This window comes from Oncorhynchus kisutch, linkage group LG19, assembly GCF_002021735.2.
Source record: "Oncorhynchus kisutch isolate 150728-3 linkage group LG19, Okis_V2, whole genome shotgun sequence".
NCBI classification, from domain to species: Eukaryota; Metazoa; Chordata; class Actinopteri; order Salmoniformes; family Salmonidae; genus Oncorhynchus; species Oncorhynchus kisutch.
In genome coordinates, this window is record NC_034192.2 from 51,209,086 (window position 1) to 51,234,122 (window position 25,037).

A 25,037-nucleotide genomic window follows, 5' to 3' on the forward strand; every position below is an offset into this window, starting at 1 on the left:
ATAAGAGATAAAAGTAACAAGTAATTAAAGAGCATTCATTCATATATACACAATAAATACATATCTCAATGAGGGAATTGCTATCCTATAGTCAGATCTAGACACTGAATCATTTGAAGGTTAGTTCAAATGCAGAAAACATTCTTTATTTGTCATTCTTTATGTAGCTTATCTGTTGAGGCTTACCTTTATGTGTTTTGAGGGATACCAGTTCCAGAACACAGAACAACAGAGACAATTCCAGATTGAAAGAGATTCAAATAGATGTGTGTTGATAGAAAATCAGATGAATAGAGATTATAAATCAGAGCTATCACTTCTCCCTCTCATTTTCCACTTGTGTTCTCACTCTCTCCCTGCTTCCCTTTGTGTTGTACAAATTTGGGTAATAGTTTCAGTTTCAGTTTACAAGAGGCAATATATCCCACACAATGAGCGATAAAGACCAATAGAGCTAGATGAAAAGTGATAACGACCAATAGAGCTAGATGAAAAGTGATAACGACCAATAGAGCTAGATGAAAAGTGATAAAGACCAATAGAGCTAGATGAAAAGTGATAACGACCAATAGGGCTAGATGAAAAGTGATAAAGACCAATAGAGCTAGATGAAAAGTGATAAAGACCAATAGAGCTAGATGAAAAGTGATAACGACCAATAGAGCTAGATGAAAAGTGATAAAGACCAATAGAGCTAGATGAAAAGTGATAACGACCAATAGAGCTAGATGAAAAGTGATAAAGACCAATAGAGCTAGATGAAAAGTGATAACGACCAATAGAGCTAGATAAAAAGTGATAAAGACAGAGAGGTATAAAGCTTACTCTAAACAAATTCCACAGAGAGGGGTTGATGTACTGTACTAGGTAACAGTAGTGGAACAGAGAGTGGAGGAAGAGGCATGGGTGTTGTTATAACCCAACGTATCACTGTTTTAATATACTGCTACAGCTGTCTTAATGAACGTCTCTGATTAACCATACAGTATGTGTTCTTATGATAAACTGTTCGGGAGGTGATTTAACACGTTTCGGTCAACCCACCTCTCTCCAGTCTACTCACACCTTATACATGTGTTATTACACAGCACATCACAGCCAGTACAGTACCTATCCAGGACTTCTGTATGAGATTTATATTAAACAGGGGGGTCAATTGGGTATGGCCATACACTAGCTCAACACAAACTATTTAAAATAGGCAACTAAAATCATTCCAATCCCGATTCAAAGGCAAATGCAGTTTAGCGGTGTCAGCTGGTCTGATTTGAATACCATGCGGACACCTGGGAGCGGGAGGCGAAGGTTGTTTGTGTGGCTGGCAACTGGCTGGGTTTGTGGAGAGCAGAGATCTGTATACGATGACGAAATGCTTACATGTATGTCTCCACCCTAACAACGGGAGTCTTCCTAAACGTGCGAAGGCAGGCGACAAGTTTAGTTCCAAAATAACCCCATAGAAACGCATTGGGATCAGTTTGGTGATAATGAAACCTCTCGTTTAGTCTCTTCCTCTCTGTAGAGAGCCGCATCGACGCAGGACTTTTTCTCAACACATTACAGAGGTAGCTAAAGACAGCTGTAGTAGATGGCATTGTCTATGTAACTGCTGTTTGACTTGACATTAAAAGAAACTATAGTTCTAATCCCGGTGCTGAGCTAGTGCGTAGCAGGCTAATTGTTGTATGACGTGTTTGTAGAATGTTAAATCCCCTATTTCCTGAGGTGAATGAAGCTACCACGACAAGGTGATCATGGCTGGAGTCAATTGAACTTGTTTTCCTCTTTTCCGAGAAAATAAAGCAAATGTCCAATTCATGACTCAAATTGAAATGTATCCCCTTGATGGATTGGACCCCGACCCTATTATGTCAGGAAGAGCCTGTGGTGTGTGTGTGTGTGTCCACATGTGGGTGCCTTTCTGTATGCGTTTGTCTGTATATGAAGGAGTTAATAAACCAGTCAGATCAGCCATGATAAAAGACAGAATTCGACATCCATCCATGTCTGAGGATGTGGGGAGATGACGTGGAAACCGGCCAATAGGGGCAACAGTGAGCGCTGTTATCTTCAGGTAGGTTTCGTAGGGCGTTGTGCATGGGGATGCGGAAGCATCTGCCTCTGTTTCAGAAGGTTACATGTTCGAATCCAGCAAAAGAAACCTTTAAAAATCAGAGTTAATGCCTGACCTTAAACACTTTGACATTTGGAACTGGAACAACTTTGAAATGTGATGTGTGAGAAACATGGATGAACGTCTAACTCTGACGTGAGACAGGCCATAAACAGAAGTATGCCAAAGGTTCATGCATATTTTATTCAAGAGTAAAAAAGTGGTTTGTCCCATGGGGCATGCTTACAGTTTGTGTAATAAAGGAGTCCGAGAGAGAACCATGGCACAAACTATATGGCACGAGGTCTCCGGTAAGTTCACCTCTCAAAATAAAGCACAATGAGACCAAACAAGGATCAGCAAAACGCAAGAGCAATTAGCAGAGAGCTTAAGAATAATGTTAATTATAAATATAATCATGATAATATTAAATAACAAGAATATAATTTAAGAATTATGATTAGAGAATACACTTTTCCTTTAAAATGTTTGAGACAACGTCTGTAACTGTGTATGCTTTAACAGATGAGTTTACCATGCAATCATGCTTTGTCTGCCTGAATGGAAGTCTGTCTCTTTATAGTACGGTTCTTCATTCACACTATTGTACACTCTTAGAAAAAAAGGTGCTATCTAGTGCCTAAACGGGTTCTTTGGCTGTCCCCATAGGAGAACCCTTTGAAGAACCCTTTTTGGTTCCAGGTAGAACCCTTCTGAATTCCATTTAGAACCCTTTCCACAGAGGGTTCTTTCTACATGGAACCCAAAAGAGTTTCTACCTGGAAGCAAAAAGGGTTCCACCTGGAACCGAAAAGGGTTCTCCTATAGGGACCACCGAAGATCCGTTTTGGAACCGTATTTTTCTAAGTGTAGGTTTCAAAACAACTCCTGCACATCAGAGAAGAGAGGAGTGATAGAGTCACAACGCATGGCACCTCATACAAACGTCTAGTCTGTACAGCATCAAAATAAAACAATACATTAACTCATAATACAGTCATGAAAAAACTCAACTGAAATAAAAAAGAAATCCCAAAATCAAATAAAAATTGGAAAATGTTTTTTTCACAAATAAATATCATCCCTTAGTTAATTTGAAACAAGAAGATAAAAATAACTTACCATACTGAAACACGGCACAAATAGAATTTCACATTATTATTATCAAATAACTTAATTGCATGCACTGATGCGTTTATAAATGCTTTACAAATAAATAACCTTCTTTTAGTCACTGTTCACACTCAGCCAAAAACACCATTTCATTTTCAAAGTAGAACAAAACAGCATATATAGAGACTTACTCCAGTTACAGCCGACTCAGGTTATAGGCAACTGGACAGCACATAAGAGGACACCATAGAAATGGAATGCATAGAACAGACTTCACTCATGCTGAATCTGATTGCATGCCAACAAAACAGCCAATCATAGTTGTTTGTACATTTCAATCTCTGATACAGGTGTCCATTCTATGCTTTCTATTTCTATGATTAACTTGGCAGCAATAGAACATAGAAGTGTAGATAGTCCCAGCAAGTAAAATATGTAAAAGTGGTCAAAAGTTGTCCTTAAAACTGAAATAAAATCAGTTTTGGAAATCATCTGACTTGGCAGCAATAGAACATAAGAGTGGAACAGACAGACATTGCCCCTAAAACTGTTGAATGATCAGTTTTGTTTATCTGACTTTAGAGGCAGCGTCTACCTGGGGTGTAGTGAGTGTACTGTGAACTCTGTGTGCCACCTCAGCACTGGCTAACTGGCCAGTGGAGCATATTGGCTTAATAGGATGGAGAACACTCAGGTAATAAGACTGCATTTTGAACCTTCTGACAACTTCATCTTTTCCTTGAAGTTAATAAATAGTATGCTTAATTTCAATGTCCTGTTATTATCATATAGTACTAGTAGCAAAACATATTGGAAAGCACTACCATGTGTGTTTGCAGATGAAAATGGCATTCAAATTTCACACGCAGATGCAAACGCATACACCAATAAATTCACAGCCGCCATGACAACTATCCATCTCCCTATCTAGATATCTTATCAAATAAAATGAATGAAGTAAACCACCGACAGGGCTGACACAACTTCCTGTTTTAAAATGAGAAGAGGAAACTGTAAATCACGGACAGGTAGTACCTCCACCGCATGCCACCTTAGCCCCCGTCGACCTCTCACCTACATGCCTCCACTCCCCAATCCCCACCCTTCCCCTGTCCCAACATAACAGAAAGGTAACATCTGTCACCCAGTCAGCCCCACCCTCCCTCTGCCCCCAACATAACAGAAAGGTAACATCTGTCCCCCAGTCAGCCCCACCCTCCCTCTGCCCCCAACATAACAGAAAGGTAACATCTGTCCCCCAGTCAGCCCCACCCTCACTCTGCCCCCAACATAACAGAAAGGTAACATCTGTCCCCCAGTCAGCCCCACCCTCCCTCTGCCCCCAACATAACAGAAAGGTAACATCTGTCCCCCAGTCAGCCCCACCCTCCCTCTGTCCCCAACATAACAGAAAGGTAACATCTGTCCCCCAGTCAGCCCCACCCTCCCTCTGCCCCCAACATAACAGAAAGGTAACATCTGTCCCCCAGTCAGCCCCACCCTCCCTCTGTCCCCAACATAACAGAAAGGTAACATCTGTCCCCCAGTCAGCCCCACCCTCCCTCTGTCCCCAACATAACAGAAAGGTAACATCTGTCCCCCAGTCAGCCCCACCCTCCCTCTGCCCCCAACATAACAGAAAGGTAACACCTGTCCCCCAGTCAGCCCCACCCTCCCTCTGTCCCCAACATAACAGAAAGGTAACATCTGTCCCCCAGTCAGCCCCACTCTCCCTCTGTCCCCAACATAACAGAAAGGTAACATCTGTCCCCCAGTCAGCCCCACCCTCCCTCTGCCCCCAACATAACAGAAAGGTAACATCTGTCCCCCAGTCAGCCCCACCCTCACTCTGCCCCCAACATAACAGAAAGGTAACATCTGTCCCCCAGTCAGCCCCACTCTCCCTCTGCCCCCAACATAACAGAAAGGTAACATCTGTCCCCCAGTCAGCCCCACCCTCCCTCTGCCCCCAACATAACAGAAAGGTAACATCTGTCCCCCAGTCAGCCCCACTCTCCCTCTGCCCCCAACATAACAGAAAGGTAACATCTGTCCCCCAGTCAGCCCCACCCTCCCTCTGCCCCCAACATAACAGAAAGGTAACATCTGTCCCCCAGTCAGCCCCACCCTCCCTCTGCCCCCAACATAACAGAAAGGTAACATCTGTCCCCCAGTCAGCCCCACCCTCCCTCTGCCCCCAACATAACAGAAAGGTAACATCTGTCCCCCAGTCAGCCCCACTACACAATTAGAACAGAACATTATCTCTTTGTTTTGCATTGGAGTGTTCCAGAACGTCCAGTAGAGTGTTCCGTAGTGTAGTGTGGTCAGGTGGTCAGGTCAGGGGTCTGTAGTAGTGTGTGACCAGGTCAGGGAGTGATGGAACCTGCAGTACAGTTTGTCCGATAGGAGGTCTGATCCATCCATGGCACAGTCTTGTCAAACGGGTAGAGAGAAGGGCTGGGGAGCAACAGGCCGGGGGAGGCGGAGGAGGATGATGTGTGTACCATTACTGTGTACGTGTAGGTCTATATGTTGACTGTGTGTTCTGTATGATCCTTGTTTAAGTGCATGTCTAAGTATGTTTACCGTAAGTGTGTTTTACTTTAAGTGTGTAAGTCAAATGTGTGTATGCGTGGGTATGTACTTTATATATAAGTGTGTGTATTAGTGTTTATGTATAAATGTGTGTGTGTCCATCACTGTATATTGCTGTTGTTGTCGGTGCCGTTGGGCTCCCCCATGTTCATGCGGCCCATGGAGACACCCACACTGTTGACGGCGTCACGGCGGGGGGGCATGCGCTCGTTGATCCGGTCCAGACCCTTGGCCTCCGCAAAGCTATTGATCTTATGTTGAGGGGAGAAGCCTCGGATCGCTGGGGAGGCAGACCACAACTCAGTTACAGACTCATCTAATACACAAACACATATCCTCACGCTCGTGTAATACACACACAATGTAGTTACAGTGCACTTGCTACCAGGGTTGAGGTGAATTCCATTTCAATTCCAGTCAATTCAGGGAGGTACATTGAAATTCCATTTCCAAATCTCTTCAATGCTTAAAGAACATTTAGAATTTGGTTTACTTTCTGAATTGGCTGAAATTTAAATGGAATTGATCCCAACCCTGCTGCTACATACAAGATAAGCAATTCATATACACGATAACCAGTTTAGTGCACAATAAGCAATCCATACACACGATAACCAGTTTAGTGCACAATAAGCAATCCATACACACGATAACCAGTTTAGTGCACAATAAGCAATCCATACACACGATAACCAGTTTAGTGCACAATAAGCAATCCATACACACGATAACCAGTTTAGTGCACAATAAGCAATCCATACACACGATAACCAGTTTAGTGCACAATAAGCAATCCATACACACGATAACCAGTTTAGTGCACAATAAGCAATCCATACACACGATAACCAGTTTAGTGCACAATAAGCAATCCATACACACGATAACCAGTTTAGTGCACAATAAGCAATTCATATACACGATAACCAGTTTAGTGCACAATAAGCAATTCATACACACGATAACCAGTTTAGTGCACAATAAGCAATCCATACACACGATAACCAGTTTAGTGCACAATAAGCAATCCATACACACGATAACCAGTTTAGTGCACAATAAGCAATCCATACACACGATAACCAGTTTAGTGCACAATAAGCAATTCATACACACGATAACCAGTTTAGTGCACAATAAGCAATCCATACACACGATAACCAGTTTAGTGCACAATAAGCAATTCATACACACGATAACCAGTTTAGTGCACAATAAGCAATCCATACACACGATAACCAGTTTAGTGCACAATAAGCAATCCATACACACGATAACCAGTTTAGTGCACAATAAGCAATTCATATACACGATAACCAGTTTAGTGCACAATAAGCAATCCATACACACGATAACCAGTTTAGTGCACAATAAGCAATTCATATACACGATAACCAGTTTAGTGCACAATAAGCAATCCATACACACGATAACCAGTTTAGTGCACAATAAGCAATTCATATACACGATAACCAGTTTAGTGCACAATAAGCAATTCCTACACACGATAACCAGTTTAGTGCACAATAAGCAATTCCTACACACGATAACCAGTTTTGTGCACAATAAGCAATCCATACACACGATAACCAGTTTAGTGCACAATAAGCAATTCATATACACGATAACCAGTTTAGTGCACAATAAGCAATCCATACACACGATAACCAGTTTAGTGCACAATAAGCAATTCATATACACGATAACCAGTTTAGTGCACAATAAGCAATTCCTACACACGATAACCAGTTTTGTGCACAATAAGCAATTCCTACACACGATAACCAGTTTAGTGCACGATAAGCAATTCCTACACACGATAACCAGTTTTGTACATGATAAGTAATTCCTACACACAATAACCAGATTAGTAGAAGATAAGCTCGACATAAAGACTGTAGTGGTCTTGTGTTTTTTTACAATGTGGTCTATCATGGAACATCACATTTCCAATGCAAAACTCCATAGGCTCCACACAGCACATGTTGTACCAAAACCAAATAGCAGGGGTTGTGTAGGGACCATGTATTTGTGTAGGGACCATGTATTTGTGTAGGGACCATGTATTTGTGTAGGGACAATGTATTTGTGTAGGGACAATGTATTTGTGTAGGGATGATATTAGAGTTATTGTAGGGTCAGATTCCTCCCCCAGCCGACACACACTCATGATTAGTCACTTTGTCGTACTATGGTGGGTGGTGTGTGTGGAGTGTGTGTGCCTGTGTGGAGTGTGTCTGGGGGAAGTCTGTGTGAGGCAGTGTGTGCGTGTGTGTGTCTGGGGGAAGTGTGTGTGAGGCAATTTGTGTGTGTGTGTCTGGGGGAAGTGTGTGTGTGTGTGTGTGTGTGTGTGTGTGTGTGTGTGTGTGTGTGTGTGTGTGTGTGTGTGTGTGTGTGTGTGTGTGTGTGTGTGTGTGAGGCAGAGAAAGAATAAGAGTCATGCTTCACAATGAGCAGTGCTGTTAGAAGAGCTCAATGCATTGTGGGTAAGAGTATGGCGTAGATGGGTCACCATGCCTCATCCCCCTCTTTCATTCTCTCACACACACACTCACTCTAATTGTTGATGAATGAGGGGAATTTACCTTCTGAGTCCTCAACAGGATCGATGGCTTCAATGGCCTCAATGGTAGCTGGGGATGGAGAGAGAGAGAGAGAGAGAGAGAGAGAGAGAGAGAGAGAGAGAGAGAGAGAGAGAGAGAGAGAGAGAGAGAGAGCGAGAGAGGAAGGAAGGGAGTGAGAGAGAGAAAGTGAGAAAGTGAGAGAAGGGTGAGGGTTATTCATGCAAAACCCTCACAGCAGCACTGCAGCCTTCAGTGCTGAGGGTGTCTGGTGTTAGCACATTCATTAGCTAGCGTTAGCTCACACACACATATACCAGGCTATAAGTACTATTAGCTGTAGTGAGGTGAGGAGTGACAGAGTGATTGACAGAGGACGAACATGGAATAGAGGTAGAGAGAGCGTTAGAGAGAGGCAGAGCGAGGCAGAGAGAGGCAGAGCGAGAGAGCGAGAGAGCGAGAGAGAGGCAGAGCGAGAGAGCGAGAGTGAGGCAGAGCGAGCGAGAGAGAGGCAGAGCGAGCGAGCGAGAGAGCAAGAGGCAGAGCGGCAGAGCGAGAGAGACGCAGAGCGAGAGAGTGAGGCAGAGCGGCAGAGCGAGAGAGGCAGAGCAAATTAGAGAGAGAAAGAGACAGTCAGGCAGAGAGACAGAGACAGAGACGGAAAGAGAGGCAGAGACAGAGGGAGAGAGAGGCAGAGAGAGAGGCAGACGCAGAGAGAGAGGCAGAGGCAGAGAGATGCAGATGCAGAGAGAGATGCAGATGCAGAGAGAGAGAGGCAGAGGCAGAGAGAGAGGCAGAGGCAGAGAGAGAGGCAGATGCAGAGAGAGAGGCAGAGGCAGAGAGAGGCAGATGCAGAGAGAGAGGCAGAGGCAGAGAGAGAGGCAGAGGCAGAGAGAGAGGCAGAGAGAGAGGCAGATGCAGAGAGAGAGGCAGAGGCAGAGAGAGGCAGATGCAGAGAGAGAGGCAGAGGCAGAGAGAGAGGCAGATGCAGAGAGAGAGGCAGAGGCAGAGAGAGAGGCAGATGCAGAGAGAGAGGCAGAGGCAGAGAGAGAGGCAGACGCAGAGAGAGAGGCAGAGGCAGAGAGAGAGGCAGAGGCAGAGAGAGAGGCAGACGCAGAGAGAGAGGCAGAGGCAGAGAGAGAGGCAGACGCAGAGAGAGAGGCAGACAGAGAAAGAGGCAGACAGAGAGAGCAGACAGAGTGAGAGGCAGACAGAGAGAAAGTTTGTGAGAAAGTGGGAATGTGTGTGTGGGCCTGTTTGCTAGCGTGTGTATGTGTGTGTAATAGGTGTGTGCGTGCGCGCTTGTGTGTGTGTGTGTGTGCATATGTGTGTGTGTGTGTGTGTGTGTGTGTGTGTGTGTGTGTGTGTGTGTGTGTGTGTGTGTGTGTGTGTGTGTGTGTGTGTGTGTGTGTGTGTGTGTGTGTGTACTCACCGCTCTGCAGAGTCTGCTTGCCTCCAGACAGAACTCCGCTGGGCAGCATGCCAGTGGGTGTCAGTCCCTTCAGGGTCAGTACGTTCTCACTCTCCTCCCTAAAACACACACACACACATACATTAGAAACGAACATACACAGTCTCACATGCTTCTACACACATTCAGACACTTGCAGTGCCTTGCAAAAGCATTGATCCCCCTTGGCATGAAGTGAAATGAAAAAAATAACTTTCATAAAAAATTAAAACCTGAAAAGTGGTGTGTGGATCTGTATTCACGCCACTTTGCTATGAAGCCCTAAATAAGATTGCAACCAATTACCTTCAGAAGTCATATTATTAGTTACATTTTATTATTTTTACATTTTTATTTCACCTTTATTTAACCAGGTTGGCCAGTTGAGAACAAGTTCTCATTTACAACTGCGACCTGACCAAGATAGAGCAAAGCAGTGTGACACAAACAACAGCACACATGGAATAAACAAATGTACAGTCAATAACACAATAGAAAAGTCAATATACAGTAAAGTATATAAAGTCCACATATGTGCAATCTAAGTGCCACATAATCTGTCACATGATCTCAGTATATATAAACACCTGCTCTAAAAGGCCCCAGAGTCTGCAACACCACTAAGCAGAGGTGGCAGGTAGCCTAGTGGTTAGAGCGTTGGGCCAGTATCCAAAAGGTTGCTAGATAGAATCCCTGAACTGACAAGGTAAAAATGTGTCATACTGCTCCTGAACAAGGCAGTAAACCCACTGTTCCTAGGCCGTCATTGTAAATAAGAATTTGTTCTTACCTGACTTGCCTAATTCAATAAAGTTTTTTTTTTTTAAAGCAAGGGGCACCATGAAGACCAAGGAGCTCTCCAAACAGGTCAAGGACAAAGTTGTGGAGAAGTACAGATCTGGGCTGGGTTATAAAAAAAAATATCTGAAACTTTGAACATCCCACAGAGCATTGTTAAAAAAAGGAAAGAATAGGGCAGCACACAAACCTGCAAAGAGAGGGCACCACACAAACCTGCAAAGAGAGGGCACCACACAAACCTGCAAAGAGAGGGCACCACACAAACCTGCAAAGAGAGGGCACCACACAAAAAGAGGGCTGCCCACCAAAACTCACAAACCAGGCAAGGAGGGCATTAATCAGAGATGCAACAAAGAGACCAAAGATAACCTGAAGCACAGCGGAGATTGGAGTATCTGTCCATAGGACCACTTTAAGCCGTACACTCCACAGAGCTGGGCTTTATGGAAGAGTGGCCAAGAAAAAAGTCATTGCTTAAAGAAAAAGATAAGCAAACACGTTTGGTGTTCACCAAAAGGCACGTGGGAGATTCCCCAAACATATGGAAGAAGGTACTCTGGTCAGATGAGACTAAAATTGAGCTTTTTGGACATCAAGGAAAATACTATGTCTGGTGCAAACCCAACACCTCTCATCACCCCCGAGAACACCATCCCCCACAGTGAAGCATGGTGGTGGCAGCATCATGCTGTGGGGATGTTTTTCATCGTCAGGGACTGAGAAACTGGTTTAAGGAATGATGGATGGCACTAAATACAGGGAAATTCTTGAGGGAAACCTGTTTCAGTCTCCCAGGGATTTGAGACTGGGACGGATGTTCATCTTCCAGCAGGACAATGACCCTAAGCATACTGCTAAAGCAAAACTTGAGTAGTTTAAGGGGAAACATTTAAATGGCTTGGAATGGCCTAGTCAAAGCCCAGACTTCAATCCAATTGAGAATTTGTGGTATGACTTAAAGATTGCTGTACACCAGTGGAACCTTTCCATCTTGAAGGAGCTGGAGCAGTTTTGCTTTGAAGAATGGGCAAAAATCCCAGTGGCTAGATGTGCCAAGCTTATAGAGACATACCCCAAGAGACTTGCAGCTGTAATTACTGAAAAAGCTGTCTCCACAATGTATTGAAAACTCAAGTTTTCTGTTTTTTTGTCTTATTTCTTGTTCGTTTCACAATAACAAATAGTTTGCATCTTCAAAGTGGTAGGCATGGTGTGTAAATCAAATGACACAAACCCCCCCCAAAAATAAATTTTAATTCCAGGTTGTAAGGCAACAAAATAGGAAAAATGCCAAGGGGGTGAATACTTTCGCAAGCCTCTGTAAATACAAACTCACTCACCGTAAAACTTGGAACATTTTGGCCATCTTCCCTATGGCACGGATCTTGTTCCTGATCACCTCTTTCCTAGCTGCCGCTGCATTGGCTGGAGGCAACCAATCACAGAGGAGTAAAACACGGGACACCAATAACAAGGAAGTGAAAAGGAAGGTTGAATAGACATAAAATGGAACCAATCAAAGTGTCTGTGTCCCATTTGGGATGTAACAGTTTTTCCCATGTGTATCTATTTATAAAGATATGATTACCATCATAGACCTCTTCCTCTCCGTCATTCTCCATGAGCTCATCATCTGAACAGATACTGAGAACATTCACCAGCATCTCTGTCACTGTGGCGCGAGAGAGAGGGCACAGTCAATATGAGAGAGAGACTCTGAAGAAAAATGGTGCCTACAGCAGCACCTAGATCTTCTGCACAGATTATTTCAGACCTGGGCCTTGACATTGAATCCCAGTAAGACAAAAATAATGGTGTTCCAAAAAAGGTCCAGAGAGAGAGAGTTAGTCACAGAGTGAGATGCAGAAATAGAGAATAAGAGAGAGGGTCAGAGAGAGAGAATAAGAGAGAGGGTCAGAGAGAGAATAAGAGAGAGGGTTGGAGAGAGAGAATAAGAGAGAGAGATTCAGAGAATAAGAGAGAGGCTCAGAGAGAGAGAGAATAAGAGAGAGGGTTGGAGAGAGAGAATAAGAGAGAGGGTCAGAGAGAGAGAATAAGAGAGAGGGTCTGAGAGAGAGAATAAGAGCGAGGGTTGGAGAGAGAATAAGAGAGAGATTCAGAGAATAAGAGGGTTGGTCAGAGAGAGAGAATAAGAGAGAGGGTCAGAGAGAGAGAATAAGAGAGAGGGTCAGAGAGAGAGAATAAGAGAGAGGGTCAGAGAGAGAGAATAAGAGACAGGGTTGGTCAGAGAGAGAGAATAAAAGAGAGGGTTGGTCAGAGAGAGAGAATAAGAGAGAGGGTCAGAGAGAGAGAATAAGAGAGAGGGTCAGAGAGAGAGAATAAGAGAGAGGGTTGGTCAGAGAGAGAGAATAAGAGACAGGGTTGGTCAGAGAGAGAGAATAAGAGAGAGGGTCAGAGAGAGAGAATAAGATAGAGGGTCAGAGAGAGAGAATAAGAGAGAGGGTCAGAGAGAGAAAATAAGAGAGAGGGTTGGTCAGAGAGAGAGAATAAGAGACAGGGTTGGTCAGAGAGAGAGAATAAGAGAGAGGGTTGGTCAGAGAGAGAGAGTAAGATACAGGGTTGGTCAGAGAGAGAGAATAAGAGAGAGGGTTGGTCAAAGAGAGAGAATAAGAGAGAGGGTTGGTCAAAGAGAGAGAATAAGAGAGAGGGTTGGAGAGAGAATAAGAGAGAGGGTCAGAGAGAGAATAAGAGAGAGGGTCAGAGAGAGAATAAGAGAGAGGGTCAGAGAGTTAGAGAGAGAGAGAATAAGAGAGAGGGTCAGAGAGAGAGTTAGAGAGAGAGAGAATAAGAGAGAGGGTCAGAGAGAGAGAATAAGAGAGAGGGTCAGAGAGAGAATAAGAGAGAGGGTCAGAGAGAGAGTTAGAGAGAGAGAGAATAAGAGAGAGATTCAGAGAATAAGAGGGTTGGTCAGAGAGAGAGAATAAGAGAGAGGGTTGGTCAGAGAGAGAGAATAAGAGAGAGGGTTGGTCAGAGAGAGAGAATAAGAGAGAGGGTTGGTCAGAGAGAGAGAATAAGAGAGAGGGTTGGTCAGAGAGAGAGAATAAGAGAGAGGGTTGGTCAGAGAGAGAGAATAAGATACAGGGTTGGTCAGAGAGAGAGAATAAGAGAGAGGGTTGGTCAGAGAGAGAGAATAAGAGAGAGGGTTGGTCAAAGAGAGAATAAGAGAGAGGGTCAGAGAGAGAAAATAAGAGAGAGGGTTGGTCAGAGAGAGAGAATAAGAGACAGGGTTGGTCAGAGAGAGAGAATAAGAGAGAGGGTTGGTCAGAGAGAGAGAGTAAGATACAGGGTTGGTCAGAGAGAGAGAATAAGAGAGAGGGTTGGTCAAAGAGAGAGAATAAGAGAGAGGGTTGGTCAAAGAGAGAGAATAAGAGAGAGGGTTGGAGAGAGAATAAGAGAGAGGGTCAGAGAGAGAATAAGAGAGAGGGTCAGAGAGAGAATAAGAGAGAGGGTCAGAGAGTTAGAGAGAGAGAGAATAAGAGAGAGGGTCAGAGAGAGAGTTAGAGAGAGAGAGAATAAGAGAGAGGGTCAGAGAGAGAGAATAAGAGAGAGGGTCAGAGAGAGAATAAGAGAGAGGGTCAGAGAGAGAGTTAGAGAGAGAGAGAATAAGAGAGAGATTCAGAGAATAAGAGGGTTGGTCAGAGAGAGAGAATAAGAGAGAGGGTTGGTCAGAGAGAGAGAATAAGAGAGAGGGTTGGTCAGAGAGAGAGAATAAGAGAGAGGGTTGGTCAGAGAGAGAGAATAAGAGAGAGGGTTGGTCAGAGAGAGAGAATAAGAGAGAGGGTTGGTCAGAGAGAGAGAATAAGATACAGGGTTGGTCAGAGAGAGAGAATAAGAGAGAGGGTTGGTCAGAGAGAGAGAATAAGAGAGAGGGTTGGTCAAAGAGAGAGAATAAGAGAGAGGGTTGGTCAAAGAGAGAGAATAAGAGAGAGGGTTGGTCAAAGAGAGAGAATAAGAGAGAGAGATTCAGAGAATAAGAGAGAGGGTCAGAGAGAGAGAATAAGAGAGATAGATTCAGAGAATAATAGGGTTAGTCAGAGAGAGGGTCAGAGAGAGAGAATAAGAGAGAGGGTTGGTCAAAGAGAAAGAATAAGAGAGAGGGTTGGAGAGAGAATAAGAGAGAGGGTTGGAGAGAGAATAAGAGAGAGGGTTGGAGAGAGAATAAGAGAGAGGGTCAGAGAGAGAATAATAGAGAGGGTCAGAGAGAGAGTTAGAGAGAGAGAATAAGAGAGAGGGTCAGAGAGAGAGTTAGAGAGAGAGAGAATAAGAGAGAGGGTCAGAGAGAGAGAATAAGAGAGAGGGTCAGAGAGAGAATAAGAGAGAGGGTCAGAGAGAGAGTTAGAGAGAGAGAGAATAAGAGAGAGATTCAGAGAATAAGAGGGTTGGTCAGAGAGAGAGAATAAGAGAGAAGAAAAATGGTGCCTACAGCAGCACCTAGATCTTCTGCACAGATTATTTCAGACCTGGGCCTTGACATTGAATCCCAGTAAGACAAAAATAATGGTGTTCCAAAAAAGGTCCAGAGAGAGAGAGTTAGTCACAGAGTGAGATGCAGAAATAGAGAATAAGAGAGAGGGTCAGAGAGAGAGAATAAGAGAGAGGGTCAGAGAGAGAATAAGAGAGAGGGTTGGAGAGAGAGAATAAGAGAGAGAGATTCAGAGAATAAGAGAGAGGCTCAGAGAGAGAGAGAATAAGAGAGAGGGTTGGAGAGAGAGAATAAGAGAGAGGGTCAGAGAGAGAGAATAAGAGAGAGGGTCTGAGAGAGAGAATAAGAGCGAGGGTTGGAGAGAGAATAAGAGAGAGATTCAGAGAATAAGAGGGTTGGTCAGAGAGAGAGAATAAGAGAGAGGGTCAGAGAGAGAGAATAAGAGAGAGGGTCAGAGAGAGAGAATAAGAGAGAGGGTCAGAGAGAGAGAATAAGAGACAGGGTTGGTCAGAGAGAGAGAATAAAAGAGAGGGTTGGTCAGAGAGAGAGAATAAGAGAGAGGGTCAGAGAGAGAGAATAAGAGAGAGAGAATAAGAGAGAGGGTTGGTCAGAGAGAGAAAATAAGAGAGAGGGTTGGTCAGAGAGAGAGAATAAGAGACAGGGTTGGTCAGAGAGAGAGAATAAGAGAGAGGGTTGGTCAGAGAGAGAGAGTAAGATACAGGGTTGGTCAGAGAGAGAGAATAAGAGAGAGGGTTGGTCAAAGAGAGAGAATAAGAGAGAGGGTTGGTCAAAGAGAGAGAATAAGAGAGAGGGTTGGAGAGAGAATAAGAGAGAGGGTCAGAGAGAGAATAAGAGAGAGGGTCAGAGAGTTAGAGAGAGAGAGAATAAGAGAGAGGGTCAGAGAGAGAGTTAGAGAGAGAGAGAATAAGAGAGAGGGTCAGAGAGAGAGAATAAGAGAGAGGGTCAGAGAGAGAATAAGAGAGAGGGTCAGAGAGAGAGTTAGAGAGAGAGAGAATAAGAGAGAGATTCAGAGAATAAGAGGGTTGGTCAGAGAGAGAGAATAAGAGAGAGGGTTGGTCAGAGAGAGAGAATAAGAGAGAGGGTTGGTCAGAGAGAGAGAATAAGAGAGAGGGTTGGTCAGAGAGAGAGAATAAGAGAGAGGGTTGGTCAGAGAGAGAGAATAAGAGAGAGGGTTGGTCAGAGAGAGAGAATAAGATACAGGGTTGGTCAGAGAGAGAGAATAAGAGAGAGGGTTGGTCAGAGAGAGAGAATAAGAGAGAGGGTTGGTCAAAGAGAGAGAATAAGAGAGAGGGTTGGTCAAAGAGAGAGAATAAGAGAGAGGGTTGGTCAAAGAGAGAGAATAAGAGAGAGAGATTCAGAGAATAAGAGAGAGGGTCAGAGAGAGAGAATAAGAGAGATAGATTCAGAGAATAATAGGGTTAGTCAGAGAGAGGGTCAGAGAGAGAGAATAAGAGAGAGGGTTGGTCAAAGAGAAAGAATAAGAGAGAGGGTTGGAGAGAGAATAAGAGAGAGGGTTGGAGAGAGAATAAGAGAGAGGGTTGGAGAGAGAATAAGAGAGAGGGTCAGAGAGAGAATAATAGAGAGGGTCAGAGAGAGAGTTAGAGAGAGAGAATAAGAGAGAGGGTCAGAGAGAGAGTTAGAGAGAGAGAGAATAAGAGAGAGGGTCAGAGAGAGAGAATAAGAGAGAGGGTCAGAGAGAGAATAAGAGAGAGGGTCAGAGAGAGAGTTAGAGAGAGAGAGAATAAGAGAGAGATTCAGAGAATAAGAGGGTTGGTCAGAGAGAGAGAATAAGAGAGAGGGTCAGAGAGAGAGAATAAGAGAGAGGGTTGGTCAGAGAGAGAGAATAAGAGAGAGGGTTGGTCAAAGAGAGAGAATAAGAGAGAGGGTTGGAGAGAGAGAATAAGAGAGAGGGTCAGAGAGAGAATAAGAGAGAGGGTCAGAGAGAGAGTTAGAGAGAGAGAGAATAAGAGAGAGATTCAGAGAATAAGAGGGTTGGTCAGAGAGAGAGAATAAGAGAGAGGGTCAGAGAGAGAGAATAAGAGACAGGGTTAGTCAGAGAGAGGATAAGAGAGAGGGTTGGTCAAAGAGAGAGAATAAGAGAGAGGGTTGGTCAAAGAGAGAGAATAAGAGAGAGGGTTGGTCAAATAGAGAGAATAAGAGAGAGGGTTGGAGAGAGAGAATAAGAGAGAGAGATTCAGAGAATAAGAGAGAGGGTCAGAGAGAGAGAATAAGAGAGAGGGTCAGAGAGAGAGAATAAGAGAGAGGGTCAGAGAGAGAATAAGAGAGAGGGTCAGAGAGAGAATAAGAGAGAGGGTTGGAGAGAGAGAATAGAGAGAGAGTTAGTCAGAGAGAGAGTTAGAGAGAATAAGAGAGTTAGAGAGAGAGAATAAGAGAGAGTTAGTCAGAGAGAGAGAATAAGATAGTTAGTCAGAGAGAGAGAATAAGAGAGAGAGAATAAGAGAGAAGGGGAATAAGAGAGAAAGAGAATAAGAGAGTTAGTGAGAGAGAATAAGAGAGAGAGTTAGTCAGAGAGAGAGAATAAGATAGTTAGTCAGAGAGAGAGAATAAGAGAGAGAGAATAAGAGAGAAAGAGAATAAGAGAGAAAGAGAATAAGAGAGGAGAATAAGAGCGAGAGAGAGACAAAACAAGAGAGAGAACATATTCAGAGTGGGAGACAATCCGTTTATTTTGGTGTTTGTAATATTTGTAGTAGTTTTTTTCCCACCTTTCTCTCCAACGAAGGGCAGGGACCAGGTGAAGACATCCATGAAGTTGGGCAGCCAGTAGGGATGAGGGGAACAGTTGAACTGGCGGATGTTCATCACGTTGTTCTCATACTTCAGAACCGCCGCTGTGAGAGAATGAGAGGGCAGGCCTGTTACACACTGATAGTCTGTCTGTCTGTCGGTGTGTGTGTGTGTGTGTGTGCGCGTGTGTGTGCGCGTGTGTGTGTGTGTGTGCGCTTGTGTGTGTGCGCGTGTGTGTGTCTGTGTGTGTGTGTGTGTGTGTCTGTGTGTGTGTCTGTGTGTGTGTGTGTGTGTGTGTGTGTGTGTGCGCCTGTGTGTGTGTGTGTGCGCGTGTGTGTCTGTGCGTGTGTGTCTGTGTGTGTGTGTGTGTGTGTGTGTGTGCGCGTGTGTGTCTGTGTGTGTGTGTGTGTGCGCGCGTGTGTGTCTGTGTGTGTGTGTGTGTGTGTGTGTGTGTGTGCGTGTGTGTGTGTGTGTGCGCGTGTGTGTCTGTGTGTGTGTGTCTGTGTGTGTGTGTCTGTGTGTGTGTGTGTGTGGTGTGTGTGTGCGCGTGTGTGCGCGTGTGTGTCTGTGTGTGCGTGTCTGTGTGTGTGTCTGTGTGTGTGCGCGTGTGTGTCTGTGTGTGTGTGTGTCTGTGTGTGTGTGTGTGTGTGTGTGTGTGTGTGTGTGTGTGTGTGTGTGTGTGTGTGTGTGTGTGTGTGTGTGTGTGTGTGTGTGTGTGTGTGTGTGTGTGTGTGTGTGTGTGTGTGTGTGTGTGCCTGACCTTTGTTGTTGTAGACGTCCAGGTAGTTAGGTGCTGAGAAGATGGTGATGAGGGAGGGGAAGCCTGTCGTCTGACTCTTTCTGTACATCCGGTACCTGAACAGGGAAACAGCCATGGGATTGGGATACAGGGTAGAGTTAGGATTACATAGATTGGAGATTCAACCGTCAGGGGTGTAGCGTTAAATATATGGTTGTTGTGTGGTTAAGTTTGCCTTGACGATGGATAACTGTTTAGAAATTGACTGATTTGATTATGAAACCTTGCGCTGCTGTATCAGTGGACTGAACCGTTTGTGTTGCCATCACAACCCCCACCCCTGGATCAATCAACACACACTGGGGTGGACAGGTGAATGTTTTACAAGACATTAAATTAGAGCCCTTTAATGTCACTTTGTCACTCACCATGTGAAGAATGACAGTTTGTCAATGACCCAAGAAGAAGTAGGGCTTCTCTTACCCAGAATCCTGCGCTTCATGTGCTCTGATGACAGACAATAAGTTGTTGGTCTGTAGAAACTCACACACCGCAGGGTAGCTGGAGAGAGAGCGAGAGAGAGAGAGTGTGTTAGTGTCTCTCTGTGTAAATCAAAACATCATAGTGAAGTAGCCAAACTATGCTGTGTATGAATCAATGTGTGTGTACATGAGAGAAAGAGAGATTTGATTCTGAACACCCCTGCACTATGTCAGACGAGGATAGTCTGAAACAGTTTACATGGAATGACCACCAGGGGTCATCATTGAGCCCCAAATAAAAACAGCAGAACCAGATCTAGTAGGAGGGCACTGTATGTTTCTCTCAGTAGACTGGTGTAGGCTCCATATGGTTTAGCACCATATAATAACAACAGTCTCAACTATCCATCACGTCAATCCTCTGGTCTCTCTTTAATTCATCTCTTTTTCCTCCCTCACTCCTCCTCCCTCACTCCTCCTCCCTCTAGCTCTCTTTCCCTCACTGTATCTTAATATCACTCCCCAATCTGGCAGTAGTAGCCAGTCGTCATGGAAACAGAACGGTGCAGTCTCCCTAGGGATTGTGGGATATGGCTTAGCGCTGAAACTGTGTGTGTGGATCTGTGAGATAACTGGCCAGTGTTACAGCTGTTCCACAAATCCCAATGTTTCTTTGGTTGTTGGATCTCAACTAGTACAACATGTTTCCCCTCCTTCATCTCCCCTCCAGTACCACACCTTTCTCCTGTACATCATGCCAACAGATCACACTGGATCTCACCTGCGTTAGAAGTGTGTGTGTGTGTGTGCCTGTGTGTGTGTGTGTGCCTGTGTGTGTATGTGTATGTGTGTGTATGTGTGTATGTGTGTATGTGTGTGTGTGTGTATGTGTGTATGTGTGTGTGTGTGTGTGTGTGTGTGTGTGTGTGTGTGTGTGTGTGTGTGTGTGTGTGTGTGTGTGTGTGTGTGTGTGTGTGTGTCTGCGTCGCCGTGTCAGTGTCTCTGTGTTTACCTGTAGAAGTAGGAGCAGCCCCTGACTGTGTTGTGGCCGAAGTATTCTTGTGTCTTCTCGTTGCCAAAGTCCTCCAGTGGGTCGGCCCACAGCAGGTCACACATGGGTCCGAACGCTGGAGGCTCCTTGAATCTGTCCAGCTGGATTATAGAGACAATGACAACACAACAGATATATACACTGAGTTCACCAAACATTAAGAACCCCTTCCTAATATTTAGTTAGGCCGGACTCTACAAGGTGTCAAAAACGTTCCACAGGGACGCTGGCCCATGTTGACTCCAAAGCTTCCCACAGTTGGCTGTGGTGTCCTTTGGGTGGTGGACCATTCTTGATACATGGGAAACTGTTGAGCATGAAAAACCCAGCAGCATTGCAGTTCCTGAGACACACTCAAACAAGTGCGCCTGGCACCTACTTCCATACCTCGTTCAAAGACCCTTAAATATGTTGTCTTGCCCATTCGCCCTCTGAATGGCACACATACACAATCCAAGTCTCAATTGTCTGATGGCTTATAAATCCTTCATTAACCTGATTCCTCCCCTTCATCTACACGGATTGAAGTGGATTTAACAAGTGACATCAATAAGGGATCATAGCTTTCACCTAGAATCACCTGGTCAGTCTGTCATGGAAAGACCACTGTTCTTAATGTTTTCTCCACTCAGTGTACATTGATACATACATCTATAGATACGTACATGTTACGTACATGATGCTGCCACCATCATGCTTCACCAAAGAGTTCAATCTTGGTTTCATCAGACCAGAGAATTTAGTTCCTCATGGTCTGAGAGTCTTTAGGTGCCTTTTGGCAAACTCCAAGCGGGCTGTCATGTGCCTTTTACTGAGGAGTGCTTCCGTCTGGTCACTCTACCATAAAGGCCTGATTGGTGGAGTGCTGCAGAGATAGTTGTCCTTCTGGAAGGTTCTCCCATCTCCACAGAGGAACTCTGGAGCTCTGTCAGAGTGACCATCGGGTTCTTGGTCACCTCCCTGACCAAGGCCCTTCTCCCGAAATTGCTCAGTTTGGCCGGGTGACCAGCTCACCAGTATTGGTGGTTCCAAAATTCTTCAGTTTAAGAATGATGGAGGCCACTGTGTTCTTGTGGACTTTCAATGCTACAGAAATGTTTTGGTACCCTTCCCCAGATCTGTGCCTCGACACAATCCTGTCTCGGAGCTCTATGGACAATTCCTTCGACCTCATGGCTTGGTTTTTGCTCTGTCAACTGTGAGACCTTATATAGAAAGGTGGGTGCTTTTCAAAATCATGTCCAATCAATTGAATTTACCACAGGTGGACTCTAATCAAGTTGTAGAAACATCTCAAGGATGATCAATAGAAACAGTATGCACCTGAGCTCAATTTCGAGTCTCATAGCAAAAGGTCTGAATTTTTATGTAAATAAGGTATTTCTGTTTTTAATTTTAAAACATTTCTAAAAACCTGTTTTTGTGTTGTCATTATGGGGTATTGTGTGTAGATTGCTGAGGATTTGTTTGTATTTAATCCATTTTAGAATAAGGCTGTAACATACATTTTGGGGGGGGGGGGGGAAGTCAAAGGGTCTGAATACTTTCTGAATGAACTATACATGGAATAAAAATGTATTTACACAAGAGATAACTAGAAAACTCAGAAATGAAGAAGCCAATTCTTTATATCTCCCAACTGGACCACAGAAAAAAACAGAATACACAGAGAGTGAGAGAGTTAAAGAGGCAGAAAAAGAGAGATATGAGACACAGAGAGAGAGAGAGAGAGAGATATGAGACAGAGCGCGATATGAGACAGAGAGAGATATGAGACAGAGAGAGAGATGAGAGAGAGGTATGAGACAGCGAGAGAGAAAGCGAGAGAGATATGAGACAAAGAGAGGGAGAGATATGAGACAGAGAGAGGGAAATATGAGACAGAGAGAGACAGAGAGAGAGATATGAGACAGAGAGAGACAGAGAGAGGGAGAGATATGAGACAGAGAGGGGGAAATGTGAAACAGAGAGAGACCGAGAGAGAGAGAGAGAGAGAGATAGGGAGAGAGAGAGAGAGAGAGAGAGGGGGAGGGAGAGAGAGAGAGAGAGAGGGAGAGAGAGAGGGGGGGAGGGAGAGAGAGAGAGAGGGAGAGAGAGAGAGACAGAGACAGAGAGAGAGATGAGACAGAGAGAGAGAAATATGAGACAGAGAGAGAGATATGAGACAGAGAGAGAGACAGAGAGAGAGATATGCTCATTAGACCCAACCAAATCATGAGAAAACAAAAGATAATTACTTAACACATTGGAAAGAATTAACAAAAAAAACAGAGCAAACTAGAATGCTATTTGGCCCTACACAGAGAGTACACAGCGGCAGAATACCTGACCACTGTGACTGACGCAAAATTAAGGAAAGCTTTGACTATGTACAGACTCAGTGAGCATAGCCTTGCTATTGAGAAAGGCCGCCGTAGGCAGACATGGCTCTCAAGAGAAGACAGGCTATGTGCTCACTGCCCACAAAATGAGGTGGAAACTGAGCTGCACTTCCTAACCTCCTGCCCAATGTATGACCATATTAGAGAGACATATTTCCCTCAGATTACACAGATCCACAAAGAATTCGAAAACAAATCCAATTTTGAAAAACTCCCATATCTACTGGGTGAAATTCCAGTGTGCCATCATAGCAGCAAGATTTGTGACCTGTTGCCACGAGAAAAGGGCAACCAGTGAAGAACAAACACCATTGTAAATACAACCCATATTTATGCTTATTTATTTTATCTTGTGTCATTTAACCATTTGTACATTGTTAAAACACTGTATATACAGTGCCTTGCGAAAGTATTCGCCCCCCTTGAACTTTGCGACCTTTTGCCACATTTCAGGCTTCAAACATAAAGATATAAAACTGTATTTTTTTGTGAAGAATCAACAACAAGTGGGACACAATCATGAAGTGGAACGACATTTATTGGATATTTCAAACTTTTTTAACAAATTAAAAACTTAAAAATTGGCCGTGCAAAATTATTCAGCCCCCTCAAGTTAATACTTTGTAGCGCCACCTTTTGCTGCGATTACAGCTGTAAGTCGCTTGGGGTATGTCTCTATCAGTTTTGCACATCGAGAGACTGAATTTTTTCCCATTCCTCCTTGCAAAACAGCTCGAGCTCAGTGAGGTTGGATGGAGAGCATTTGTGAACAGCAGTTTTCAGTTCTTTCCACAGATTCTCGATTGGATTCAGGTCTGGACTTTGACTTGGCCATTCTAACACCTGGATATGTTTATTTTTGAACCATTCCATTGTAGATTTTGCTTTATGTTTTGGATCATTGTCTTGTTGGAAGACAAATCTCTGTCCCAGTCTCAGGTCTTTTGCAGACTCCATCAGGTTTTCTTCCAGAATGGTCCTGTATTTGGCTCTATCCATCTTCCCATCAATTTGAACCATCTTCCCTGTCCCTGCTGAAGAAAAGCAGGCCCAAACCATGATGCTGCCACCACCATGTTTGACAGTGGGGATGGTGTGGTCAGGGTGATGAGCTGTGTTGCTTTTACGCCAAACATAACGTTTTGCATTGTTGCCAAAAAGTTAAATTTTGGTTTCATCTGACCAGAGCACCTTCTTCCACATGTTTGGTGTGTCTCCCAGGTGGCTTGTGGCAAACTTTAAACGACACTTTGTATGGATATCTTTAAGAAATGGCTTTCTTCTTGCCACTCTTCCATAAAGGCCAGATTTGTGCAATATACGACTGATTGTTGTCCTATGGACAGAGTCTCCCACCTCAGCTGTAGATCTCTGCAGTTCATCCAGAGTGATCATGGGCCTCTTGGCTGCATCTCTGATCAGTCTTCTCCTTGTATGAGCTGAAAGTTTAGAGGGACGGCCAGGTCTTGGTAGATTTGCAGTGGTCTGATACTCCTTCCATTTCAATATTATCGCTGGCACAGTGCTCCTTGGGATGTTTAAAGCTTGGGAAATCTTTTTGTATCCAAATCCGGCATTAAACTTCTTCACAACAGTATCTCGGACCTGCCTGGTGTGTTCCTTGTTCTTCATGATGCTCTCTGCGCTTTTAACGGACCTCTGAGACTATCACAGTGCAGGTGCATTTATACGGAGACTTGATTACACACAGGTGGATTGTATTTATCATCATTAGTCATTTAGGTCAACATTGGATCATTCAGAGATCCTCACTGAACTTCTGTAGAGAGTTTGCTGCACTGAAAGTAAAGGTGCTGAATAATTTTGCACGCCCAATTTTTCAGTTTTTGATTTGTTAAAAAAGTTTGAAATATCCAATAAATGTCGTTCCACTTCATGATTGTGTCCCACTTGTTGTTGATTCTTCACAAAAAATACAGTTTTATATCTTCATGTTTGAAGCCTGAAATGTGGCAAAAGGTCGCAAAGTTCAAGGGGGCCGAATACTTTCGCAAGGCACTGTATATATAATATGACATTTGTAATGTCTTTACTGTTTTGAAACTTCTGTATGTGTAATGTTTACTGTTAATTTTTGTTGTTTTTCACTTTATATATTCACTTTGTATGTTTTCCTACCTCACTTGCTTTGGCAATGTTAACATGTTTCCCATGCCAATAAAGCCTTGAATTGAATTGAATTGAATTGAATTGATTTGAGACAGAAGAGAGACAGAGGAGATATGGAGACAGGGAGAAAGATTTGAGACGAGAGAGGGAAATATGAGACAGAGAGAGGAAATATGAGACAGAGAGAGACAGAGAGAGAGAGAGAGAGAGGTGGGGGAGGGAGAGGAGAGAGAGAGGGGGGAGAGAGACAGAGAGAGGGAAATATGAGACAGAGAGGGGGAAATATGAGACAGAGAGAGGGAAATATGAGACAGAGAGGGGGAAATATGAGACAGAGAGAGACAGAGAGAGAGAGAGATAGGGAGAGAGAGAGAGATAGGGAGCGAGAGAGAGAGAGAGAGAGAG

The 25,037-nt window shown here is 44.1% G+C and overlaps 1 protein-coding gene across 3 annotated transcripts in view; it reads right to left on the bottom strand.

Annotated features, from left to right (window-relative positions):
- Positions 1-2,296: 2,296 nt before the first annotated feature.
- ppp3cb (protein phosphatase 3, catalytic subunit, beta isozyme) overlaps positions 2,297-25,037 on the bottom strand; it is a 46,137-nt gene continuing 23,396 nt past the window's right edge. For all 3 annotated transcript variants that reach the window (XM_031798114.1, XM_031798115.1, XM_031798116.1), the window contains 9 exons: positions 20,083-20,222; positions 19,072-19,149; positions 18,610-18,704; positions 17,828-17,953; positions 12,225-12,308; positions 11,977-12,061; positions 9,818-9,915; positions 8,410-8,457; positions 2,297-6,104 (listed from right to left, as the gene is read on the bottom strand). In XM_031798114.1, the coding sequence (XP_031653974.1) occupies positions 5,926-6,104; positions 8,410-8,457; positions 9,818-9,915; positions 11,977-12,061; positions 12,225-12,308; positions 17,828-17,953; positions 18,610-18,704; positions 19,072-19,149; positions 20,083-20,222 (933 nt within the window). In that variant the 3' untranslated portion in view covers positions 2,297-5,925. The remainder of the gene's footprint in view (positions 6,105-8,409; positions 8,458-9,817; positions 9,916-11,976; positions 12,062-12,224; positions 12,309-17,827; positions 17,954-18,609; positions 18,705-19,071; positions 19,150-20,082; positions 20,223-25,037) is intronic.